Source organism: Podarcis tiliguerta (assembly GCF_965153285.1).
Source record: "Podarcis tiliguerta genome assembly, chromosome: 8".
Taxonomy (NCBI): domain Eukaryota; kingdom Metazoa; phylum Chordata; class Lepidosauria; order Squamata; family Lacertidae; genus Podarcis; species Podarcis tiliguerta.
Genome location: NC_139541.1, coordinates 71,750,791 through 71,772,676, shown reverse-complemented (window position 1 = coordinate 71,772,676; position 21,886 = coordinate 71,750,791). Strand labels below are relative to the sequence as shown.

General features: G+C 47.2%; 1 protein-coding gene across 8 annotated transcripts in view; it reads left to right on the top strand.

Annotated features, from left to right (window-relative positions):
* The window catches only part of LOC310684344 (sialic acid-binding Ig-like lectin 13), a 28,815-nt gene extending 7,280 nt beyond the window's left edge, over positions 1-21,535 (top strand). For 2 of the 8 annotated variants that reach the window (XR_014514736.1, XR_014514737.1), the window contains 8 exons: positions 1,347-1,631; positions 3,437-3,484; positions 3,941-4,198; positions 6,043-6,339; positions 10,479-10,581; positions 17,035-17,066; positions 18,248-18,338; positions 19,963-21,535. Coding sequence is in view for 6 of the 8 variants with exons in the window: in XM_083455342.1 (XP_083311468.1) it covers positions 1,347-1,631; positions 3,437-3,484; positions 3,941-4,198; positions 6,043-6,339; positions 10,479-10,581; positions 18,248-18,338; positions 19,963-20,166 (1,286 nt within the window). In the remaining 2 variants the exon portion in view is untranslated. The remainder of the gene's footprint in view (positions 1-1,346; positions 1,632-3,436; positions 3,485-3,940; positions 4,199-6,042; positions 6,340-10,478; positions 10,582-17,034; positions 17,067-18,247; positions 18,339-19,962) is intronic. The other 6 variants (XM_083455342.1, XM_083455341.1, XM_083455346.1 and 3 more) reach the window with 3 other exon arrangements.
* Positions 21,536-21,886: the final 351 nt, after the last annotated feature.

The following is a 21,886-nucleotide window of genomic DNA, read 5'->3' as shown; positions in this document are numbered from 1 at the left end:
TTTGCAAACGTTCTTTACAACCTGAACGTCTGATGCGGCTTCTGAATGTTTTGGAAGTCGAACAGACTTCCGGAAGGGATTTTGTTTGACTTCCAAGGTACCACTGTATTCTAATGGATCATGGAATATTGTTTTTATATATATATAAGTTAGGGTTGCCATACGTCCGGGATTTGGTCATCGGAAACAGTGCCCAGGCGGAAATCACTGGAACGTCTGGGAAAATCTGGATGTATGGCAAGCTGTGTCGGAAGTGTATATTTTGTTGAATTTTCTTAAAAATAGCTCAACAACTTTGACAAAGTTTCAACCCTAATAAAAGTTGTTAGTTTTAAAGTTATGTTCTTATTATGACTTTTTTCCCCATTGGATCAGATTATTAGGTGTGTGATCTTTGCGGTCTACTTTGTTGTTTCTTCAGCTTGTAAACTGCCTTGCGTAAATTAATATAGAAAGTATACAAATTAAAAATGTAAATGAAATGGAACAGAGAGCTCACACCCACTTCTGTCTTTCCCATGGAAAGCATGTATCTGAGTGGTTTTCTGCTTGTTCCATATTTTCTAGGAGGGCTCTGAGTGGCTTTGCCTTGACCCCACCACTCCCCCCCAGAAAGCATGCTCTTCTGCATTAAATCAGAACAAAAGGCAATCTGGGGACAAGCCACTTGCCATTTGCTCTGAATCAGTGCTAAATAGTGGGTTTTCCTGGGAGAAAGTGGTGGGGGGAAACGCAAGTGTGGATGAGTTCAAATGCTCACTGAAAAAAGACTGACTCTCCATGTTGGTGCATCCCTCAGCCCATTCTTCTGCCCATGGAATTAGCAAAGCTCCTTTCCCCACTCATCACTTATCAGTCCCCATTTCCATGCCCCTTTTCTTGCTCAAAATACCCCACATTGCCATAAAGGTGCTCAGAAGTCCAGAGCTGTGCAGAAAAGGATGTATGTCAGGTCTCCAACAGAACTAACATAGCAAAGGATCATGGCTTTAAAGAGCAACAACAAATTATCAGAAACCTATTACAGTGGTACCTTGGGTTACATACGCTTCAGGTTACAGACTCTGCTAACCCAGAAATAGTACCTTGGGTTAAGAACTTTGCTTCAGGATGAGAACAGAAATCGTGCTCCGGCAGCACAGCGGCAGCAGGAGGCCCCATTAGCTAAAGTGGTGCTTCAGGTTAAGAACAGTTTCAGGTTAAGAACAGACATCCAGAACGAATTAAGTACTTAACCCAAGGTACCACTGTATCTCTTTTTCTGAAGTGACGCCAATGGCCATCACAAATATAAGGCTGGTTGAGGTCGCTATATACTTATGCATCTTCTTTTTCCATAAATCCAGAGAAACCTGAAATAAAGATATCGGGAAAGCTTCGGGCAGGACATCCAGTGAATATCAGTTGTACAACCCCAGGAAGTTGTTCTTCACAGGTGGACCTCACCTGGGGAGGCGTTTCTGTACTCAACACATCGAGGACCACAAGTGAGCTGACAAATGAAATCAAGGTTTACGGTACCTTCATACCCTCAGTTGCAGACCATGGCCAGAATCTCATCTGCAATGCCAGCTACAACCAAGGGACCCATCCTGTGCAAACAGAGGAGAGGATCCAGTTGGACGTCAACTGTGAGTGACTCTGGGTGTTGTTGCTGTTGCTGTTGCTGCTGCCGCTGCCATTTTAAACACTAAATTTCTAATCTAGCTGAGCTGGAACTGAAACGACTTGGGGCAAAGACTTGTTAAGGAAACTCTAACTCAATTTTGCCTAGAAGAGTTGTGAGCCATGGCGCTCACTCTCTTGCCTCTGAGGGCAGGTCCATAGTCTGGCTTTTGCCCCTGGGCATCCCTTTTGTGGGGGACCTCTTCCTCTTGTTATGTTTCAGGAAGAGTGAGGCCACCCAAGACAGCCCAATGCGCTTAACTATGAGTTAATTACAGTCACGAGCGACCGTATTTTTCGCTCTATAGGATGCACTTCCCCCCCTTCAAAAATGAAGGGGAAATGTGTGTGCGTCCTATGGAGCGAAGACGCCATAGCCCCGCGACCCTCTCCCGGCTGGAGAGGTGATGCGCGGCTATGGCAGGAGCCTTTCCACTGCACCTTTCCGCTGCTCCCTGACCTGCTCTTTGGGGCTGGTGGCGGGCTTCCCCCCGCCAGCCCCAAAGAGCAGGTCGAAAGGAACCTGAAGCCTGGAGAGCGAGAGGGGTCAGTGCACACCGACCCCTCTCGCTCTCCAGGCTTCCAAGGTAGCCGCCTGAACGCACCTTAAACGGCACCTTGTTTTAGAGTGGGAAAACAAGAGGGGGAAAGTTCTCCCCCTCTCTGCGCAGTGCCTCCTGCCGCTTTGCTGAAGGGGCGCTGGGCAGAGAGGGGGAGAATTTTTTTTCTTGTTCTCCCCCCTCTAAAACAAAGTGCGTCCTATTGTCCGGTGTGTCCTATTGTCCGGTGCGTCCTATGGTGCGAAAAATACGGTAATTCAAGGCAAAACTATGAAGCAGACAGTCTGAGGCAAGGCTAGAGAAGCACAAAGCATTAGCGTGTATCTCAGTTTGTCATTTGAGGCTACCTCCTCCTGTGTCCATTACTTGGTGGAACAGCAACTGGCTATTGCCTGGAAACAGTGCGGTCTCCATTGGATCAATGGGCTGCAAAAGTGGGGTAGAGCAACTTGAGTTCAGTAGGGCGGGCATGGAGCATTCTGCAATAGAAAACTACTGATGCTGAAAAACGCAGGAAGACACAACATTGCCATCAGGGCTGGCTTTGCCACAGGTATGGGCAACCAGCAGCCCGCCAGATGTTGGTGGCATCTATCTCCCTTTAGCCCCAACCAGCATGACCAGTGGTGAGGAATGGTGGGAGATGGAGTCCATAAAAATCTGGAAGGCCACAGGATCCCCATGCCTCCTCTATAGTGCCCATGACACATTTTTTGGGGGGGATTAGAAGGACCCCACTTTATATGGCAAGGCTCACCATAACCTCCAGCTGGAAGGAACAGAATGCTGGAGAAGGTCACTTTTTTGGTCTTCTAAACCAGCAATGCCATCCACATTCAAAGTACTGGATAGGAAAATGGCCATGGATATTGGTCATCTGTTGCAGAGAGGGGAACCACCAGCCCTCCCTGGTTGACTACAACTCCCATCAGTCCCAGCCAGCATGGCAGATGCTTAGGAATGATGGGAAGAGAGTGTGACATCTGGAAGGCATCAGGTTCTCCATCTCTGTGCAATGATGATTAGAGGACAAAGTGGCAAAACCTTGACTGGGTGGGCAGATGAAGCTGGTTGGATGTGCTCCCCAAAACTACTTACAGAGAAAGATACCTGTGAATGCAATATCCTAGGATTAGAATTTCTCCCTGCCTTTGCTAAATCCCCACTTGACAGGGCCACTCCCTCACAGGGCTTGTGCTTGCCTTTTACAGACCCACCGGTGCTGTCGTTCAATGTGATACTTGAGCGTCCTGGTGAAAGTAAGTATTTTACGTATTTGTTAGCCATTATACAGACCATGAAAATAAAGATGGCTGCCTAAGCCATGGTAGCCACAGTTCCTTGGAGCAAGCAGCACTAAATGTATGTGAGTCTATTTGTGTGCGGATTTTGCTTGCTTTTGAAAAGTGGGATCTGAATTTTTAAAAAATAATTCAACTCTCGCTTCTGCCATGGATCCTATGTTTGTCGTAGGGCGCTGCAAACACCCAGCCTTTGTTTCCTGTCTGCAAAATGGAGATTTAGAAGATTTGGCAGCCCAACCATTATTTGAAACATTGTCCTCCTCTGACAAGCAAGCTGCCATCTCTTTATTTTGTGTTGCATCTGGAGGTGGTTGGATAAGACCTGTTTTCTTTGACTGGGATGGGAGGGCGGCCAGACCAGAAGCTTGATAACCGCTGTGGCATACCACTGTCCTGTTTGGAATCTTGCAGGTCAGAGAAATTTCCCAGAAGTTTCCCATATCGAAGTCCAGGAAGGTGACTCCGTCACACTGTTCTGTGAGATAAAGAGCAACCCCTCAGGCAATGCGGCCTGGGTGACAAAATCACAAAAGACCACTGGTCGGCAATCCTCCGGAACCAATATCCTGACAATTTCGAATGTGAAGCTGGCGGACATAGGGGGATACAAATGCCGTGCATCAAACACAGAGGGCGAGACTGATGCCACCTTCCAGCTCTATGTAGCATGTAAGGAAGACAAAACTGGGGTTCATGCAGTGGGGTGTTGCTGAGAGATAAAACCTTTCAAGGAGATTCAGACATGGTAGAGGATATTATTGGGAATGTTGGGGATGACTCTGGAACTCCTTGCTACAATGGGGCATTGTTGTGGCAAATATGGGGAATTAGCTAGGTATATTGCTGCAAAAGACATCAGGTTGCACCGGGAAACCTCTTCCTGAATGACTAGTGCTATTGGGGTTTGCTCCTGTGCATTTCCCAGGTGATGGAATCACCCTTTGAATTTCCCCACTCCATGTCAGGAAGACTTCATACGGGCCTTGGTTACACACATACGGCTTGTCCACACTCCCGCTTGTCTCGTGCCTAGAATACATGGGTCTCAGTGGTTTTCCACTTGACTCATGCTTTGTAGGGACAGGTCTGAGTGCATACTCTCCCATGAAAATCAGTACATGTGTCTTTTGATGCTGCGCTGCCACGCAAGTTAGCTGGTTCGCGCAGGAGCATCTTTGGGTGCCATGCTCTTGCAGGAGCCAGATGACTCTCATCAGAGCACAACACCGCTACAAGTGCCCGCTGTAGGCACCAGCTCACTCTTCTTCCAGAGCTTGGCGGCGGCACTAGAGGGGTGGGAATGGGACATTCCAGGATCAAATCAGAAGCTGGGATGGCTTCTGTAATTCTGGGATGTGAAGGGAAAATTGCAACACTTGAGGAGCATGTGAGTGGTTTTCCCTTGGCCCTCTCCTTTCCAGGGAAAACCCATTCTTTAGTGCTAAATCGGAGCAAACGTCAATTCAGTGAAAACCCAAATTGCCATTTGCTCCAATTGTGTGGTAAAGAGCTCTTTCCCCCAGGGGAAGCAAAGGGACAAGAGTAAGTGTGGATTAGCCCAGAGGCTCTCTATTCCCACCGCACAGAAAAATCACAGGGCTCAGAAACCTGATTTTGCTTTCTTGGTCACATTTTGGGAATCACTGGCCTAGCAGAGGGAATTTGCCTCTCTTGATCTCAAATTGAAAAAGAAAAATAGCTGCTAGGGCCACAAATGCAGCCAGAGTGGTGTATCTGGGCCAGAAACCATATCAAGATGGGTCCAGGAAATGGATGGCTCAAGTTCATAAGTTTATTGTTCAAGTCAAAGGCCATGGCAAGCTTGTATGAAGCAATATTATTGATAAAATAATACAGAACATCCATCCATAATATAAAAATCCATAATACAAAAAAGGCTTTTCAAAGTTCCTGAGCATTAAAAGGCAGTTTCCCTTGTGCATCTCTGACAACTCCAATTCTAATGTTATTTCTGCCTTTCAAAAATCCAGTTTGCCAACATCCATGATGTAAGAGAGAGAAGTTACCAGAGACACTAACAAACTCAAATCCATCTTCACTGTTAGAGCGCATGCTTTGCATTCATAAAGTGGATCGCCAGGTTTTTCCTGAGAGCCATACCCACTGCTACAGTGTAGAGAGGATAGCCAACATGGTATACAGAGCCAAAAGACGATTGGGCTGTTGTTGGAACTACAGTGGTACCTCAGGTTACATACGCTTCAGGTTACAGACTCTGCTAACCCAGAAATAGTGCTTCAGGTTAAGAACTTTGCTTCAGGATGAGAACAGAAATTGTGCTCTGGCGGCGTGGCTGCAGCAGGAGGCCCCATTAGCTAAAGTGGTGCTTCAGGTTAAGAACAGTTTCAGGTTAAGAACAGACCTCCGGAACGAATTAAGTACTTAACCCGAGGTACCACTGTAATAGTCTGGCCTTCTTGGAGCAAGAGGAAACTAGAATAAGGGTTGGCACAAGATCCTGACACTGATCATTCTGTTTCATCCTTTTCCAGACAGCCCCAGGCCATGTGAACAGAATAATTCCCGATGCTGGAAAGATGACAATGGATTCCAGTGCAACTGTTCCATCTGCTCCTATCCTGCATCTAGAATTCAGTGGCAAGTGAATGGGAAGAACTTGGAGGGGAACGACTCCGATGAGACCATGAAGGTCACTTCCTGGAATAAGACAGAAGAAGCCACCAGCACTCTGCACTTGACAGGGGACTTGGATGGAGAGCAGCATATTGTCTGCCTTGGAACCAACCCCAGTGGACAGATTCCCTTGAAGTTCTTCGTGGCTGGTTCAGGTAAGTCTCTGGGATGCAGATCGGTCCAATAGAGTTACTTAGAGCCCTGCTTTAGATAGCAGCCACACTTAGGGTTGCTGTATTTCAAAAAGTAAAAACCAGGACACCCCAAAAGCCTTTGAAATCCCGGTCGTATGGCAGCCTAGGCACACTCACAAACTACATGAAGGCAGCCCTGTTTAGGGAAGCTTTTAATGTTTGATGTATTACAGTATTTTAATATATTTTTTTTGAAGCCGCCCAGAGTGGCTGGGGAAGCCCAGCCAGATGGGTGGGGTATAAATAATAAATTATTATTATTATTATTACATACAGGATTGCCAAATGATGCTTCGCTTAAACCCCAACTTTTGGAGGAAAAAGTGAAAACACCATATTTATTGAATACTTTTCAGATAGTCAAAGACCGCAGCAGAATTCTGTAGTAATGTGTGAGTGTGTTAACAAACACTCGGGGCTTTTTTTTCCAGCAAGAACTTACTGGAACTCAGTTCCGGCATTTCTCAGGACGGTAATAGATGGAGGACACAGAGCTGCTACAGATGAACTGTTTATGTAACATTCATCCTGATTTGCTTGCAGAAAGTTAACACAGTGGTTAAACTACACCCAGTTTTTATTGAGCATTTGCTCTTGTTTGTTTATGGGGCACTGATAGGACAACAAGCCTTAGTCCTGATTTTCATGTGGGGCCTTGACACAGCTTTCTGTTAAACGTTTATCCACCCCACTTTGTTGGGTGCATTTCACTATCAATTTCCCAACTGCAAAAAGTAGCCCATTCTTTAAAAAGTGGGTTTGTTGCATTAGGGCACCAGAGCACTTTAACATGTTTTACTTGTGCAAATCTACATTTCCAGTATGTGCTCAGATCCCTGTCCCAAAACAGTAGGCCTGGTTGCCCCTGCAATCCTTCCAAAGAATGACATAGTGATTGAATTAAGGTTACCTTTTGGTTGTACCCCCCAACCCACCCCAAAGAAGCCAGCCAGAGCATGAAGACATGATCCAACTGTGCATTAAATACGGGGTGATAGTACCTTATTTCAATTCTGAGCGGTAATGAATTCCTACAAAGAGAGGCCTCAGGCTTTGGGATTGCTTGGCAGCTGCGATGACTGGCCTGGAAGCTTACCTTTTCCCCACCTCTGCCTCAGTGGGCTGGGAAATGCACTCTGCACATGTTCAGAGGCACCCATTTCTTTACTCACACTCTGTGGCCTTGAAAGCAGCTCCTAGGGGCTGATCCCTGGCTGAAATGAAGCCCCAGCTTGTCACGTGCTTCAAAACGAGGCTTTTACGATCCACTCTCCAATCTCCTAAAGAGCTTTCGGCATCTGGCCTGCAGGCAAACCCAAATGCGGTTTTTATTAAGTGTATCTGTGTTAATAACTTTAATTTTAGAGATAAATGATTGCCATTAGAATAATTTAGTACTGAAGTATTAAAAGTTTATTATTTTCTTCTAATAGCCAGGGGGGAGGGGAAGGGGGAAGAGATTATCGCCAGTACTTCCATGTATTTATTTTTTAATTGAAGAGATAATGCCTTCGATCTTTTAAAATCATCACAATGATTTTAAGTGCTATTTTAATGGGGGATAATGCTGGCAATTACTGCTCATTTAATGCTAGACGGATCACTGGAAGATGCAGATGCATGGAGTGGATGCTGCTGTAGGAGAGCTGTCGCAACAGAGTGGCGGCCAAGATTGCAATCGGATGCTTATTTGGGTTTCCTGCATTGCAGGGGGTTAGACTAGATGACCGTTGGGGGTCCCTTCCCACGCTACAATTCTATGACACCCCCTTCCTTCGTATGAACTCAATGGCACCTGCTTCTAAGTAGGCATGTGTAGAATTTCACTGGAAGAGGCGTGAGCCCCGAAGTTGGGGTGGGCATAGATGCATTAACCAAGAATGAAGAAGCGCATCTCTGCAAAAGAGGGCATGTTTGCATAAAATTCAGATATGTAAATTTCCATGCCTATCTGCAAATTTAGGGGGAATCTCTGTTTTAAATATAATACAATACATCTCACCATAGTCGGGAAGACGGATCCAGTGACTTGCGTATCAGTTCAGTCTGTTGTTTCATGAGCAACTTCAAGGCAATACAACTTCAGGGCAATAAGGACTCCACTCTGTATCTGTGTACGGTTTACTCCTCATACAGATGCAGTTGAAACTTTTCCCTGTTTAGGGAAGCTTTTAATGTTTGATGTTTTGTCGTGTTTTTAATATTCTGTTGAGAGCTGCCCAGAGTGGCTGGGGAAACCCAGCCAGATGGGCGGGGTATAAATAATATATTACTACTACTACAGGGACGCGGGTGGCGCTGTGGGTTAAGCCTAGGACTTGCTGATCAGAAGGTCGGCGGTTCGAATTCCCGCGACGGGGTGAGCTCCCGTTGCTCAGTCCCTGCTCCTGCCAACCTAGCAGTTCGGAAGCACGTCAAAGTGCAAGTAGATAAATAGGTACCGCTCTGGCGGGAAGGTAAACAGTGCGCTGCTCTGGTTCGCCAGAAGCAGCTTAGTTGTGCTGGCCACATGACCCGGAAGCTGTACGCCGACTCCCTCGGGCAATAAAGCGAGATGAGTGCCACAACCCTAGAGTCAGCAACGACTAGACCTAATGGTCAGGGGTCCCTTTACCTTTACTACTACTACTACTTCGGAGAGAGTAAGAGGACATCTCCCTCCATGGTTTTCGAAGGCAACCGGCAACCTTAGGGGATTGCCTGGCTCTGCCATCTCCAAAGGGGAATTGGTTGCGGACTCCATTAGCCAGTGGAGGCTGTTTCATGGGGCAACTCTGGCACAGCCCCACCAAACTCAGTCTGCTCTCAGCTATTCCCTGCCTACCTGCTTCATTACGGACACTCAGATGGTTCTGCCTGTCATGGGTTCTGGCAACCCCCACTGTTGGGTTCCGTGACTTGATGGGCACCAGCAGCTGCTGGCAGGGGCATCGCAAGGGCTGTGTGTGGGGGGGGGGGGTGCGGTCCACCTTGGGTGTCATGCCTGGGTGTGTGTGACAAAATCCCCCAGGCGGATCGTCGTGGTGGCGCTCGCACACCTGAAGGGTGGATTTTTGCAATTGGTGCAATTGTTGTCGTGAAAATTTGCCCGCTGGTTGTGCAAATATGCCCGACGATCAGACTGGCACCCCCCGGTGGGTGGTGTTCGCATCCCCCAGCAGGCAGCATTCGCATCCCCAGTGGGCGGTTTTATGCGATCACCCAGGGGTAGGCAACCTAAGACCCGGGGGCCGGATGCGGCCCAATTGCCTTCTCCATCCAGCCTGCGGATGGTCAGGGAATTGGTGTGTTTTTACATGAGTAGAACGTGTGCTTTTATTTAAAATGCATCTCTGGGTTATTTGTGGGGCTTACCAGGTGTTTTTACATGAGTAGACTGTGTGCTTTATTGCAAATTCACCTCTGGGTTATTTGTGGGGCATAGGGATTTGTTCATCCCCCCCCATATGGTCTGAGGGACAGTGGACTGGCACACGGCTGAAAAAGGTTGCTGACCCCTGCGATTGCCTATGGGCAGTTGGATTTTCGTGGGCGGCGCTGACACAGTGTTATGTGATCATCGGTCGGATTTGCGACCTGTGGGCGTATCTGTTTCATGGCCAACCCTCCCTAAAAAAAGGTCAACAACTTTAGGGTACCATCCCTTAAAAAATGCTCACCGGGTAAATTTTCACACCGGGTACCTTGCTACGCCTCTGGCTGCCGGTTACCATCAGTGCCTTCCTCCCTCCTTAGCATTTTAGCACCTTCCTGCCATGGCTGCAGCAATGCTTCCCGTTGCTGGAAGCCACAGGAGGGGAGAGCCTTCTTGTGCTCAGGTGCTCCTTCCCAGATTCCCAGAGGCATCTGGGTGGCCAGTGTGAGAACAGGATCCTGACTGGGCAATTGTCCTGATCCAGCAACACTCTTTTGATGTCCTTAGCATTTTCTGCCTGAGGCACTGGCCTCATTCTGCCTATCGATAGCCTTGGGTTCTCTTAGCTCTTTGGGACAAACAGAATGAAGTCACTTCAAACGTTGGGTTGAGATGTGGGGTGGGTGGGAATGGAGAAGCTGGTTCTCTGTGGCTTCACCAGACCTGTTCTCCTCTGAACCAACAGGAGACTCTCTGAAAAGGAACCTAATCAGCGGCGTAATGGGTGCCCTCGTCATGTTGGCTGTCGTCATGCTGATCGTTATCATCGTCGTTCTGATTTCCAGAAGGTAAGTAACAGTTAGCATCTGTCTGTTTCTGTAGTACTTCAGGAGAGCGGAGTCTCTTTTGTGCTGGATGTTGATGGAGAGGAAGGCTCCACCTGGAGTGAATTTTTGGTTCGGTACTATGTTCTGCAGGAGAGAGGGCCCAATGCTGTCATCGGCAGTACGTTGAAACGTCATCACAGTGTTGTGGCTGAGCAGACTCCAAGCCAATCACCGCCTTCCACCTTCATGCAGACTCCAATCCAATCACCGCCTTCCACCTTCATGGAAGGTGGTGTTTTTGGCTTGCAAAAAACTGCGTGTTGGTGCTGGCCTACTCTGCAGAGCTTTCCAGACACTCATCTTTCCTCCGAGAGACTGATCAGGCATGACACACCCACTTGGTGTCGCCCTAGCAAGTGCCGCTGTTGCTGGCAAATGACTATTGTCCAGCAATCAGTCCGCTGATTTGAAGCCTGGGGATTGTCAGGTTTTTGCAGCGATCCTGGCCATTGGGGTGCGCAGGTCAGGAGCGGAGTGAGCTCTCAGCCCAGGTGGTCAGGAAGCATGTAAAATAGCCCAGATTAGGCAGGTATCTGGTCCCAGAGCCAGCGGCTGCTGTATTCCCCATCCTTGGATTAGGGTGTGTGCATGGAATACATTCTATTATTACAGTTTTGTTATTATTTCCTTGGCTTTTCATTAGTTGGGTTTGCTAGCCTTTGTTAGGAATTTGGGCAGATTTAAAGACGGGGCAAAATGTTAGTCAATAAAAGCAATACACGTAATATATAAATGTGCTTTTTTTTGTACTGGTATGTGGGCTCTGAAGAACTGCCCATAAGGGAGCATGAAATAATAATAATAATAATAATAATAATAATAATAATAATAATAATAATAATACCCCGCCCATCTGGCTGGGTTTAAATATGAAGTTCCCAACCCCTCGTGCAAAGAGTTTGCGCTATACTGAAGCACATGGGAAGCACAGCATTTGGGAACATACGGGAACCTGGGGCTACCTAGGACCCATGCCTAGAAAACCCATGATTTTTGGCACAAGATAACTGGAAGTGTGGATGAGCTCTTCATTACCTTTCTGCCTACTGCCCCTTGCTGGTTCAGGCAATTTATTGCAAGCGTCATTGCCTTAATCACAACACTTTGGACTCATGCACACTTCTGCTCATCCCATGTCTAGATAGCACGGGTCAGAGTGGTTTCCCCCTTGCCCCACTTCTTCCCCAGGGAAAACCCACTCTCTAGTGCTCAATCGGAGCAAATGTCAATCCAGAGAAAACCCCAAATGATGTTTGCTCTGATTGGGAACAGTCTTCTCCAGGAGAAAGCAGCGGGGCAAGAGGAAGGGTGGATAAGCCCTCAATGAAAGAGGAGGCTTTCTGAGCATTTGAGCCAACCCAAATGCCAACTCCAGCCAGCTGCTCTGCCTCCCCTAGGGACTCAAAGAAAATAAACCACCTTGGGGAAAGCAGCCAGCAGGGGGTTGGAGGTGCAAAGGCAGACGTGAGGCAGAGAGGCCTGCTCTAGGTGTGCTGTTTCTACTGACTTCTACCATGTCAAGCAGGTGTGCTCCCAAGATTAAGTGCATCCCTGCTTCAGCAGACTGAGGGGGTTGCACAATACCAAAGCAGCCTAAAAAGGTACAAAAATGCACATTCAGATGTTACCTATACTGGTTTTATTGACCCGTTTCAACTTTTTAGCCATCAACCATGCATCTTTAAGATTTGTTGCACAAGCATCCTTTGTATTTCCTAAGGAAGCCGACCTCTTCCTCTTTTGTCTATCCGCCGTTTGCAACATCTCAGTCTCGCTAATATATTCCTCCCTCCCTCTGCCTCTTTCTCCTTTAATTCAAGTATGAAGAAACTGTTATGAATCCCTCCACATATAGGCTTTATTAGTTTCTCATACAGTTAGTTTATTCTTCTCGGGAGTATTATTAAGTCTGAAAAATCCCCTTAGTTCATCAGTACGCAACCTCGTTGTCTGACAGTAACAAATTATTTAATTTCCTCGAGCAAAGTTGCTCTTATTTATAATTGATCAAGTTAAATGTGTTGCAGTCGGTTTATATACTGAGGCATCTATTGGGAAGCTGGCAAAAGCTATTTCTTATGTGGGGAAGAAATCAGACGTATGAAATCTGCCTTACTGCTCAACCTGGTTTACGCAATCATACCCTGACTTAGAACTCTTCTGCTCTTGGAGACAGAATGTCTCTGAATCCTAGTTGCTGGCTATCACGAGGGAGAAGAGGGTGGTTGTGCTCAAGTCTTGCTTGCAGGCTTCCCAAAAGCATTAGGCTGGCCATTGTGAGAACAGGATTCTGGACTAGATGGGTCTTTGGTCTGATCCAGCAGAGTTCTTCTTTATCTCTTTGTGTTCTGCACAAGCCGAGGGAGAATGCAAGAAGCATGAACTACAGCTTTCTGTTAAGTCCAAACTGGGGGAACTGAAACAAGATTGGTTTCATAAGTCAACTTTTCACCCATGGCTACGTACCCTGGTTGTTTGGAAGCCATTAACCATGGTTTCCTGGTGCAGAAGTCACGGGAACCAAGGTTAGCTGATCACCTCCTTTCCTGTTCTACTTCCACTGCAGACCACAGGAGTGGGATTGTGCTCTTGTGCTTGGGTCCTGCTTGTGGACTTTCCATAGGCATCTGGTCAGCCACTGTGAGAACAAGATGCTGGGATGCTGGGCCTGATCCTGCAGAGCTCTTCTTATGTTCTGTAAGGGAGGGCAGCAAAATGAGGACAAAGGGACTGCATGCAACTCATTGCATTTCTTGGCTTCTTGAGTCAGGATTTGATTGTCCAAACTTGGCCACTGACCTATTTAGCCTCATATTATATTCTGACAAGAAGGGCGGGTGGTGCTGTGGCCTAAACCACTGAGACTCTTGGGCAGGCATAGGCAAACTTGACCCTCCAGATGTTTTGTGACTACAACTCCCATCATCCCTGACTACTGGTCCTGTTAGCTAGGGATGATGGGAGGGCCGAGTTTGCCTATGTCTGCTCTTGGGTATGCCGATCAGAAGGTCAGCGGTTTGAATCCCTGCGACGGGCTGAGCTTCTATTGCTCTGTCCCAGCTCCTGTGAACCTAGCAGTTCAAAAGCACGCCAGTGCAAGTAGATAAATAGGTACTGCTGCGGTGGGAAGTTAAACGGCGTTTCAGTGCGCTCTGGCACTGGTCACGGTGTTCCATTTTTTAAAAAAAGCTGGAGGGCCTAGGGCAGCTTTCCTCAACTTGATGCCCTCTTTATATTGTTCGCTTTCAGCCCCCATCATCCCTGACCCTTGAACAAGCTGACTGGAGGATGAGGGACTTGTTGGAGAGGAATTACAGCTCAGTAGTGAAGGTTCAATCTCTGGCATCTCCAGGTTGGGCTGGCAAAAACTCCCTGCCTGGAATCCTGAATAGCTGCTGCCAGTCCGTGTAGGTGATACTGAGCTAGACTGACCAATTTTTCTCACTTGGTTGAAAGCAGCTTCTGATGGGCACCAGCTTCTGGAGGGCACCAGATTGAAGAAGGCTAAGCTAGAGACTGAACCAGGGACCTTCTGCATCTGCTCTACTAAATGCATCCTCCAATTTTTAGAATCATAGAATTTTAGAATTGGAAGGGACCCCAAGGGTCATCTAGTCCAACCCCTTCCAAAGCAGGAATGCTTCATTTTTTTTAAATAATGTATTTTATTGATTTTTAAGAAGGCTTCCTTAGGTACATTGGAGCAGCAAGCCTAATGTCTATAAAGTTGGAGTCTTCTAGGCATCGCTTGCTTAAGAAACATTGTACACCTTTCTTCAACACTTCAGAAGCATGAAGTGTTATAAACATTACTCTGGCCCAATCTGCCAACATAAGTGACCCATAACACTCCTCATTTCTTGACCTATCAAAGTGTCTCCTTCTATGAAGTCTGATAAAATATCGACCTCGTTTTCCAAATCTCCCTCCCTCCCTCTTTCTCCCCTGTTTGTGATTTGGTGCGTGAGCCCATAGAAGCATTAGTTTCGCTCAGGAATAAATCCTCCATCATCAAGATTCTCCCTTCCTTGTCAATATATTGATAGACTACAACATATTTTACATTGCAAAAATCCAAGTTGGCTTGTTTCCCCCGCATGCAGATTGTTTGACACAGTAGTAACTGGAGATGAAAATGTCTCCCTCGATTTTAATTTTGTAATGAATTCTGGTGCCTTCAGCCTAAATCAATATGCATTTCCTGAATTATTAACGTAGTCTTACTTTCCTTGCATACCTTTTGAGAGAGAGAGAAATTCTCCCTTACTTATCGTGTTATGTAAGAACCCAGGAGAAGGCAGAAAGTAAATCAGGATCTTCTAGTAAATCTCTGGATGATTTGCAGTAGATCACCAGGGTTTTCAGACTCCCAGTTATTTTCATTACTGTAACAATAAAAAGGCAGCCCTAGCCACCATCAAGTTGCAACTGCCTTCTCAATTGAACTGCTGGGATGAAGAAAGCCTGAGAGGAAAACCTGGAATGGATTCTTGTGTAGCAGGACTGTAAGCTTCGTTCCGGTGCTGAAGACATGTTATTAGGATCTGCATGCGCACCCTGTTTGTTAATTCTTTATTGCCCCATTTGAAGCAACTATTTGCACAAGGCTTCAGTTGCTGTATCTTGTGGTCCTAGTAACACCTCTAGTATTAAACATTGTGGTTCTAGCAAAAAAAAAATCAATCAAATCCCAAATAGAACTCACAAGCCTGAAATCTCCATGCCCCAATTAAATCCATTTAGTGTTTTTAGAATGCATTTAATCAGTGGTGCCTGGTGCCCATTGGAACCAGTAGGGGGGCAGGCAGGGAGCCCAACAAAAAGGCGGAGCCAGAGCCCAGGGTGGGAGGAGCCAACTAATTCTACTTTTGTCCCGATGAGTTCTACAAAGGCAGCACTGAGTAAGGGGGGGGGGTAAAGGGACCCCTGACCGTTTGGCCCAGTCGCAGATGACTCTGGGGTTGCAGCGCTCAATTTGCTTTACTGGCTGAGGGAGCTGGTGTAAAGCTGGTCATGTGGCCAGCATGACTAAGCCGCTTCTGGTGAACCAGAGCAGCGCACAGAAACGCCGTTTACCTTCCCGCCAGAGTGGTACCTATTTATCTACTTGCACTTTGACGTGCTTTCGAACTGCTAGGTTGGCAGGACCTGGGACCGAACAACAGGAGTTCACCCCATTGTGGGGATTCAAACCGCCAACCTTCTGATCGACAAGCCCTAGGCTCCGTGGTTTAGACCACAGCGCCACCTGCGTCCCTCAAGGAGGAGGAAGCTGGCTGAAAGTAAGAAGGCAGGTGGTGGTGGGGCCCTGGCTGAGATCAGACTGAGGCTGGTGGGGCAGTGCCCCATTTGCCCTCATGAAGTAGCCTCCTCCAAGAAAACTGCAACAGGAAGCAGGTGGGGAATTATACAACAGGTGCAAGGAAGCTGTACCATGGGCCCAAGCATAGTGAGATACAGGGAGGCATAACAGAGTCTTGCTCCTCCATCTTCCGGCGGTGTACAGAGGTGCAGGCAAACCCCCAAGCTCCTTATCTCCCTACTGGACCAAAGGACTGAGGACTATGACAGTGCATGTCCTAGGGTCAAAAGAAACTTCTGTCATGTTTGCATTCAGGCAATGCACCTTGGGTAAGAAAGTAGATCTGTCCCCATAGAAGAAAGTAGAAGAAAGTTATATACTACATGACTACAAATGATTCTCCTCCATCAGTGGGAGGATTACTAGTGCAGCATTTGCTGTGCTATCTTGTTTGTCTTATTTATCTGAACACAGAGCATACTCATGAATAATCTTTTGAACAATTCCAGGAAATCACTGCAAAGTTTTCAATTAATCCCCCCCCCATAAAAGCATTTCTATCAAAACAGAACCTTAAAATGTTATCCGTATACAGTGGTATCTTGGTAGTAAAATGGCTTGGCTCCCGAACAAATCATTTCCTGAATGCCGCAAACCCGGAAGTGATTGTTCCGGTGTGCGAACCTTTTCAGAAGCTGAATGTCCGACGTGGCCTCCATGAGTGCAGGAAGCACTCCTGCAGCCAATCGGAAGCCGCGCCTTGGTTTTCGAACCGTTTGGGGAGTTGAACGGACCCCCAGAACGGATTAAATTTGAGAACCAAGGTACCACTGTACTTGTTTCCTTTGGTTACTTTATCTGTTAAGAATTTCCCCCACTTTCTTTCTTATCTCCAAGTAATCCTCAGTCAAAGTGATAAGCAGATTCTTTGTACGTCTGCACCAGTGACTAGCCATTTGGGATTATTCCATTTTGTTTGCATAGCAGCATCTGAAACCGAACCAAGGCACCTCATGTTTATAAGAATATACACTGTTAATTCTCAGAGCCGCTTAAAGCAGCGTTGCTCATTCACAAAGCTTCCCACTAAACTAGCCAATAATCTTTTCCAGGTCTTCTGCTAAATTTTCTCCATCCACGTCAGGTAAGCCTCTTGACTTGAACATTTCTCTCTCTCACCCTGTTGTCTGATTCATCACTGTTCTCTTCTAACAGTCTTTTAATCTTCTTGGTCACTTACAATCTCAACTACTTCTGCAGCCGAATCAAAACTTCCCAAATTTTGCTTCTATATACATGTAACCTCTCTCCTCATCTCCTCCAGCTCTTTGTTTATGATGTCAGGATTTTCTGTCAGTCTCTTTCTGGCTGCGATCCAGAACACACTTTCCACCTCTATGATTCTGTGATTTCTTTGAAATCTGGGTTCACTACTGAATAACATACATAGGACCAGATTGTGATGTACATAGCCTTGATTCCAGCATTGCCTCTTCCACAATTTGGGGCTAAGCCATCTCATTAATATTTGTGTTTTCCTCACCCTGGCCTTTGCTGGCCTGTATAACTCTTACTTTTTTCCCCTTCTAATTTTTTTTTTTTTTTAGGGTTCCCCATCTCCTTTGGTACATGAGGGATAGCAGGCATGGTGTCAGGGTTTAGGGCTTGTACAGCTCTTAAAAGCGACATGAGATCATTTCCTTGGGGAGATGGTGGCTGCATTCACATGGCAGTCTATTCTGCTCTCCCAACATTTCCCTGCTAATTTCCGCATTACGCTTGTGTATATCACCTCTAGAAATATAGCAGAATATAGCAAAAGTCTAGAGCTTATTTTCATGTTATTTGCTTCTGCAAAAAAAAAAAAAGTTTTTGCAAATAACTGAGAAATGAGCACTAAACTTGTGCTATAGTGGGCTACATTCTGGGAGTGGCTTACACATCGCATGAAAGCTCGAATAAATGCAAAAATTAATGGTTGGGGGAATAGAATGAACTGCTGTATGAATGCAGCTGGTGAGTGTCTGGAACAGCTCCTGTAACAAGGGAAGAAATTGGAGTTTCTCATCTGTGCACACCAAGCACTGCAAGTTTTGACTTCCACCAGTGGTGGCTGGTGCCAGGTTTGTAAGTAAGAAGGCAGGCAAGTGGGATTGCCCTAGGAGACCAGCCTCCACCAACTTATACCACTGCAGCTTAAGCCAATGCTAAGAGTCAGCACTCCTGTCCCTGTTGTGTGCATGTTCTGGACATTAAAAAGAAAAAGAAAAATGGAGGTGGCGTGAGGTCAGTTAAATGAAAAGGGGATGAAATTTCTCTCTGCAGGTACCCAAAGGACAGAAAACCTTTGACTGCCTCAGAATCTATCGCAAAGCCCTTGACTCACGTCCACAGCGAGCTTTCCCCAGATGTCAAGGTCTGTAGCACCTGCCTCTCAGCTGTCACACTTAAAAAGTCCACATCAGCACATTGATAGCATGCAGTCCAAAGTTGTGTTCAGGCAGGGTGGAGGGCGGTGATGGTGGTGGCAAATGCCAGCCTCACCCCACCCCCAAAGTCCTCATTTTCATGTGCATGTCCCCTGTCCCTTCTCAACTCCTGGCCTTCCTCGTGCTGCATAGAGAAGACCTCCATAAGGAGCTTCAGTTGGCATCCATCAGTCTCAGGAGATGATGAAAGAGTAAGCCTTTGAGGGTGAAGTCAAACCATTGGGAGAGTTACAGCGCCTGCTGTGGCTGTAGGGACCGATAGGGGAGAGACATGTTTTGCTGCAGCTGGGGCAGATGAAGGTGTCTGGTTGTTTGCTGCTGCAGATGAAACACACAGCGTTTCTTCTCTCTGCACTCCTCCCAGCGGTCATTACTGTTGGTCACTGCTGTGGATATACAACCTGATTGCCTGACTCCAGGTGCTGTGGTTATCTGCAAGGGATTCCCACACAATGTTGCAAGGCTTCATGCCACATTTGCAGTTGAATCCCTTGAATAATGGGGGATGCTGCTTTATCAGATTGCATGTAGCAGGGAGAGAAACCTCAGTCTTGAAGGCTGAATGTGGCCCTCCAAGCCCCTTGGGACTCTGCAGTGGCGGAGCAAGCTGACTGGGTGCTTGGGGCGGCACGTGTGCCCTGAGCCCTGGGACGGGGCCAGCCGCCCATGGGGAGGGGCAAGCCGGGGCAGGATGCTCCGCAGGCCCTCCGAGGACTCTGCCTGCCTCCTCCCACTCAGCCGCCCTACAGCTGGGGGGAGGCAGCGGGCGGACCATTTGGGGCAGCGTGGAGCCTGAGGGTGTCCAAGCCACTGTTTCACTCCCGGGAGAGACATGTGGCTCGAGTGCGCTGCAGCCCCCGTGGTGAGTGCCGCCCGGCATTTTGTCACCCCCCTCAGTGGTGACACCCGGGGTGACCCGCCCCCACCGCACCCCTTTCCTCCACCCCTGGAACTCTGCCCAGGCCCCATTGACCCAGCTCATGCATCTCACAGCTCTTCACCCTCCTGTAGTGAGTTTTCCTGGCTGGGATGTTTCCTTGAACTGTGAATTTTCACCTTGCTTGTAGGGCTGGAGAATGGTTACACACATTTTTTACCCACCCGCCACTGGGATGCAGCCCCCAAAGGGCTTCCCACAAGGCATGTGTCCCTTGGGTGGAAAAAAAGTTCCCAACTCCAGACACACTTGTGTTCAAGGAAAGGTTTATAGGTTACTGGAGCAATACGAGGAAAGTCAGGGGCTGAGCAAAGGCAGACATGATGACACTGGGAATGGGGCTTGTGCAATTCCCCATGGCCTCAGATCACCATGCATCCCTTCATTCATTCACAGAGATGAAACTTGGGTTTTGTTTGTTTCTAATTTGAAAGGAAAAAGCTCTGAGGGCCTTTTAAGGTTAGAAATAAAGCAAAGAAGGAAGAAAGTGCCCAAGATTTGGGGGAGGGAGAACCTGTTTGTTCTTAAGTTTCGCAGTCCAGGTTACGGATAAGCTTTAAAGTAGCTCAATCCCGGGTTTTGCATAATGTTGGCTTGTTGTTTTTCACCAACAGCGTAACAGCCTCACGGTCCCTAATCCAGACGAAGGCAAGGATGCTCCTGAAGATCAAGAGAAGTTTGACGAATTCCCCGACCAAATCTCCAACGACCCCGAAGAGTTGCATTACGCATCTCTCAAGTTTGGTGAACTGAAATGTTTACCGGAACCCACTTCAGAAGAATCCAAATCAGATTATGCTGAAATCAAGAAGGTCTAGTCTGCAGATGTTGAAAGAGGAGCCGGAGAGGCAGATTTAAGAGGATTTCTCAAGTCTAGTTGACACTGCAAACAAAGGAGGTCACCTCCTGGTTCTAATCTGCTGTCTGCCCTCCGAAGAAACTTCTTCCTCATAGTGTTCATGTGTCAATTACCCTTCCTGCTCTTGTCCATTTCCCTATACCCCCTTTGGGGGAAGCATAGGCTGCCCATTGTTTACTCTGGCACTGAAACGTGATCTACAGCAAGTGAAGGAAGGGGGAAAGGGGCCTGTAGCTTTGTGGCAGAGCACATGCTTTTCATGCGCAAAGCCCTGGGTTCTACCCTCCAGCCAAAGGCTCTGAGGCTTCAGGGGTGGGAGATGATGCCCACCTGTGATCCTTAGAAACCACCTCTTGTCAGTAAGGCCGGCCTGAACATTAGGCAGAGTAGGGTGACTGCCTCAGGCGGCAAATGTTGAGGAGCAGCAGGGGCAGCTGCCTAGCTGTTTGCCAGTATTGAAGTAAGATTCAACTGCCACTCTAGGAAGCTCCTTTGTGTAGAAAGCAGGGGGCACCATCTTGTCCTATACCTCAACAGCAAAATGTATTGGGACAGCTCTGGCCATCGGAGCAAAAAGCATTTATTTTAAGGGAGCTTTGTAAGCTCAGTTTAGCCCCCTCCTGCAAAAAGCTCCACCCCCTGATTTTTAACGGGTGTCAAACTTGCTAAAAGCAGAGGTGAGAGCCTGAGCAATGTCTCTATCCCACCTCACTCGTGTCTCATCAAAACATAGGAGGATGTTTTCTACTGTGTCAAGCCATCTGTCCATTAAGCTCAGAACTGTCTACACTGGCTGGTAGCAGAACTCCAAGGTTTTGGGCAGTGGGCAGTCCCTATCTGGAGATGTCAGGGTTGATCCCTCAATGCAGAGCAGGTGCTCTTCAAAAATTTGTGTGTGTGCAGAGGACTTCTGAGCACAGCCTTTTTGATTTCAGCCACATGTTTCAGAAATAAGGTCTCAGGCTGAATATGTGCTATTCATTCTATAGGAATGGCATTGCAAGAATTAAGACTGCAACAACGTGGTAGCTGGTTGGAGACTCCTAAGGATGAAGACAAGAGAGCAACTCCCAGGATATTTTATTTAGGATAGCTGTTTCTAGCTGTCTTCATTTGGTAATAATCTTATTGTTTTGTTCTTTATGTAAACCGCTTTGAGGATTTGCGACAATCGAGCGGCATATAAATATTACGAAATGAACGAATAAAATCAATAAAGTCTTGCAGCTCCGCCTGCCAGTCAACCAAAGAGTGACATCTCACAGCACGTGCCTTTGTGCAGGCATTGATTTGCAGCCTGCTCCAGGCTTTGAAATGGAATCCTCAGAGTCCCAGTGTTGTTGTTTTCCATTAAAGAAAGAAACAACCAGCCATATCACAAAATGCCATTTACTACAGACTCATAAATAACCAATCGCCTATGGAAAGCCAGAGCTGCCTCTGGGGCAGTCTTGACTTTTGCAGGCTGGAATACAGCGGAGGCCAGTCCATTACGGGGACCTCAGCCTGCCTTCAGGCATGGGATGGGCAGGTAAAGATGTGGCTGGGGCTGCCTTGTCCACAAACCCCCTGCAGTTTAATAGATGAATCCCAGGATAACAGAATGACATCCTCCTCAAGGCCATTTGGATGCCTGTAAAGATTGCATTGTGCCAACAGTACGACTAGTTTCTGGTTTA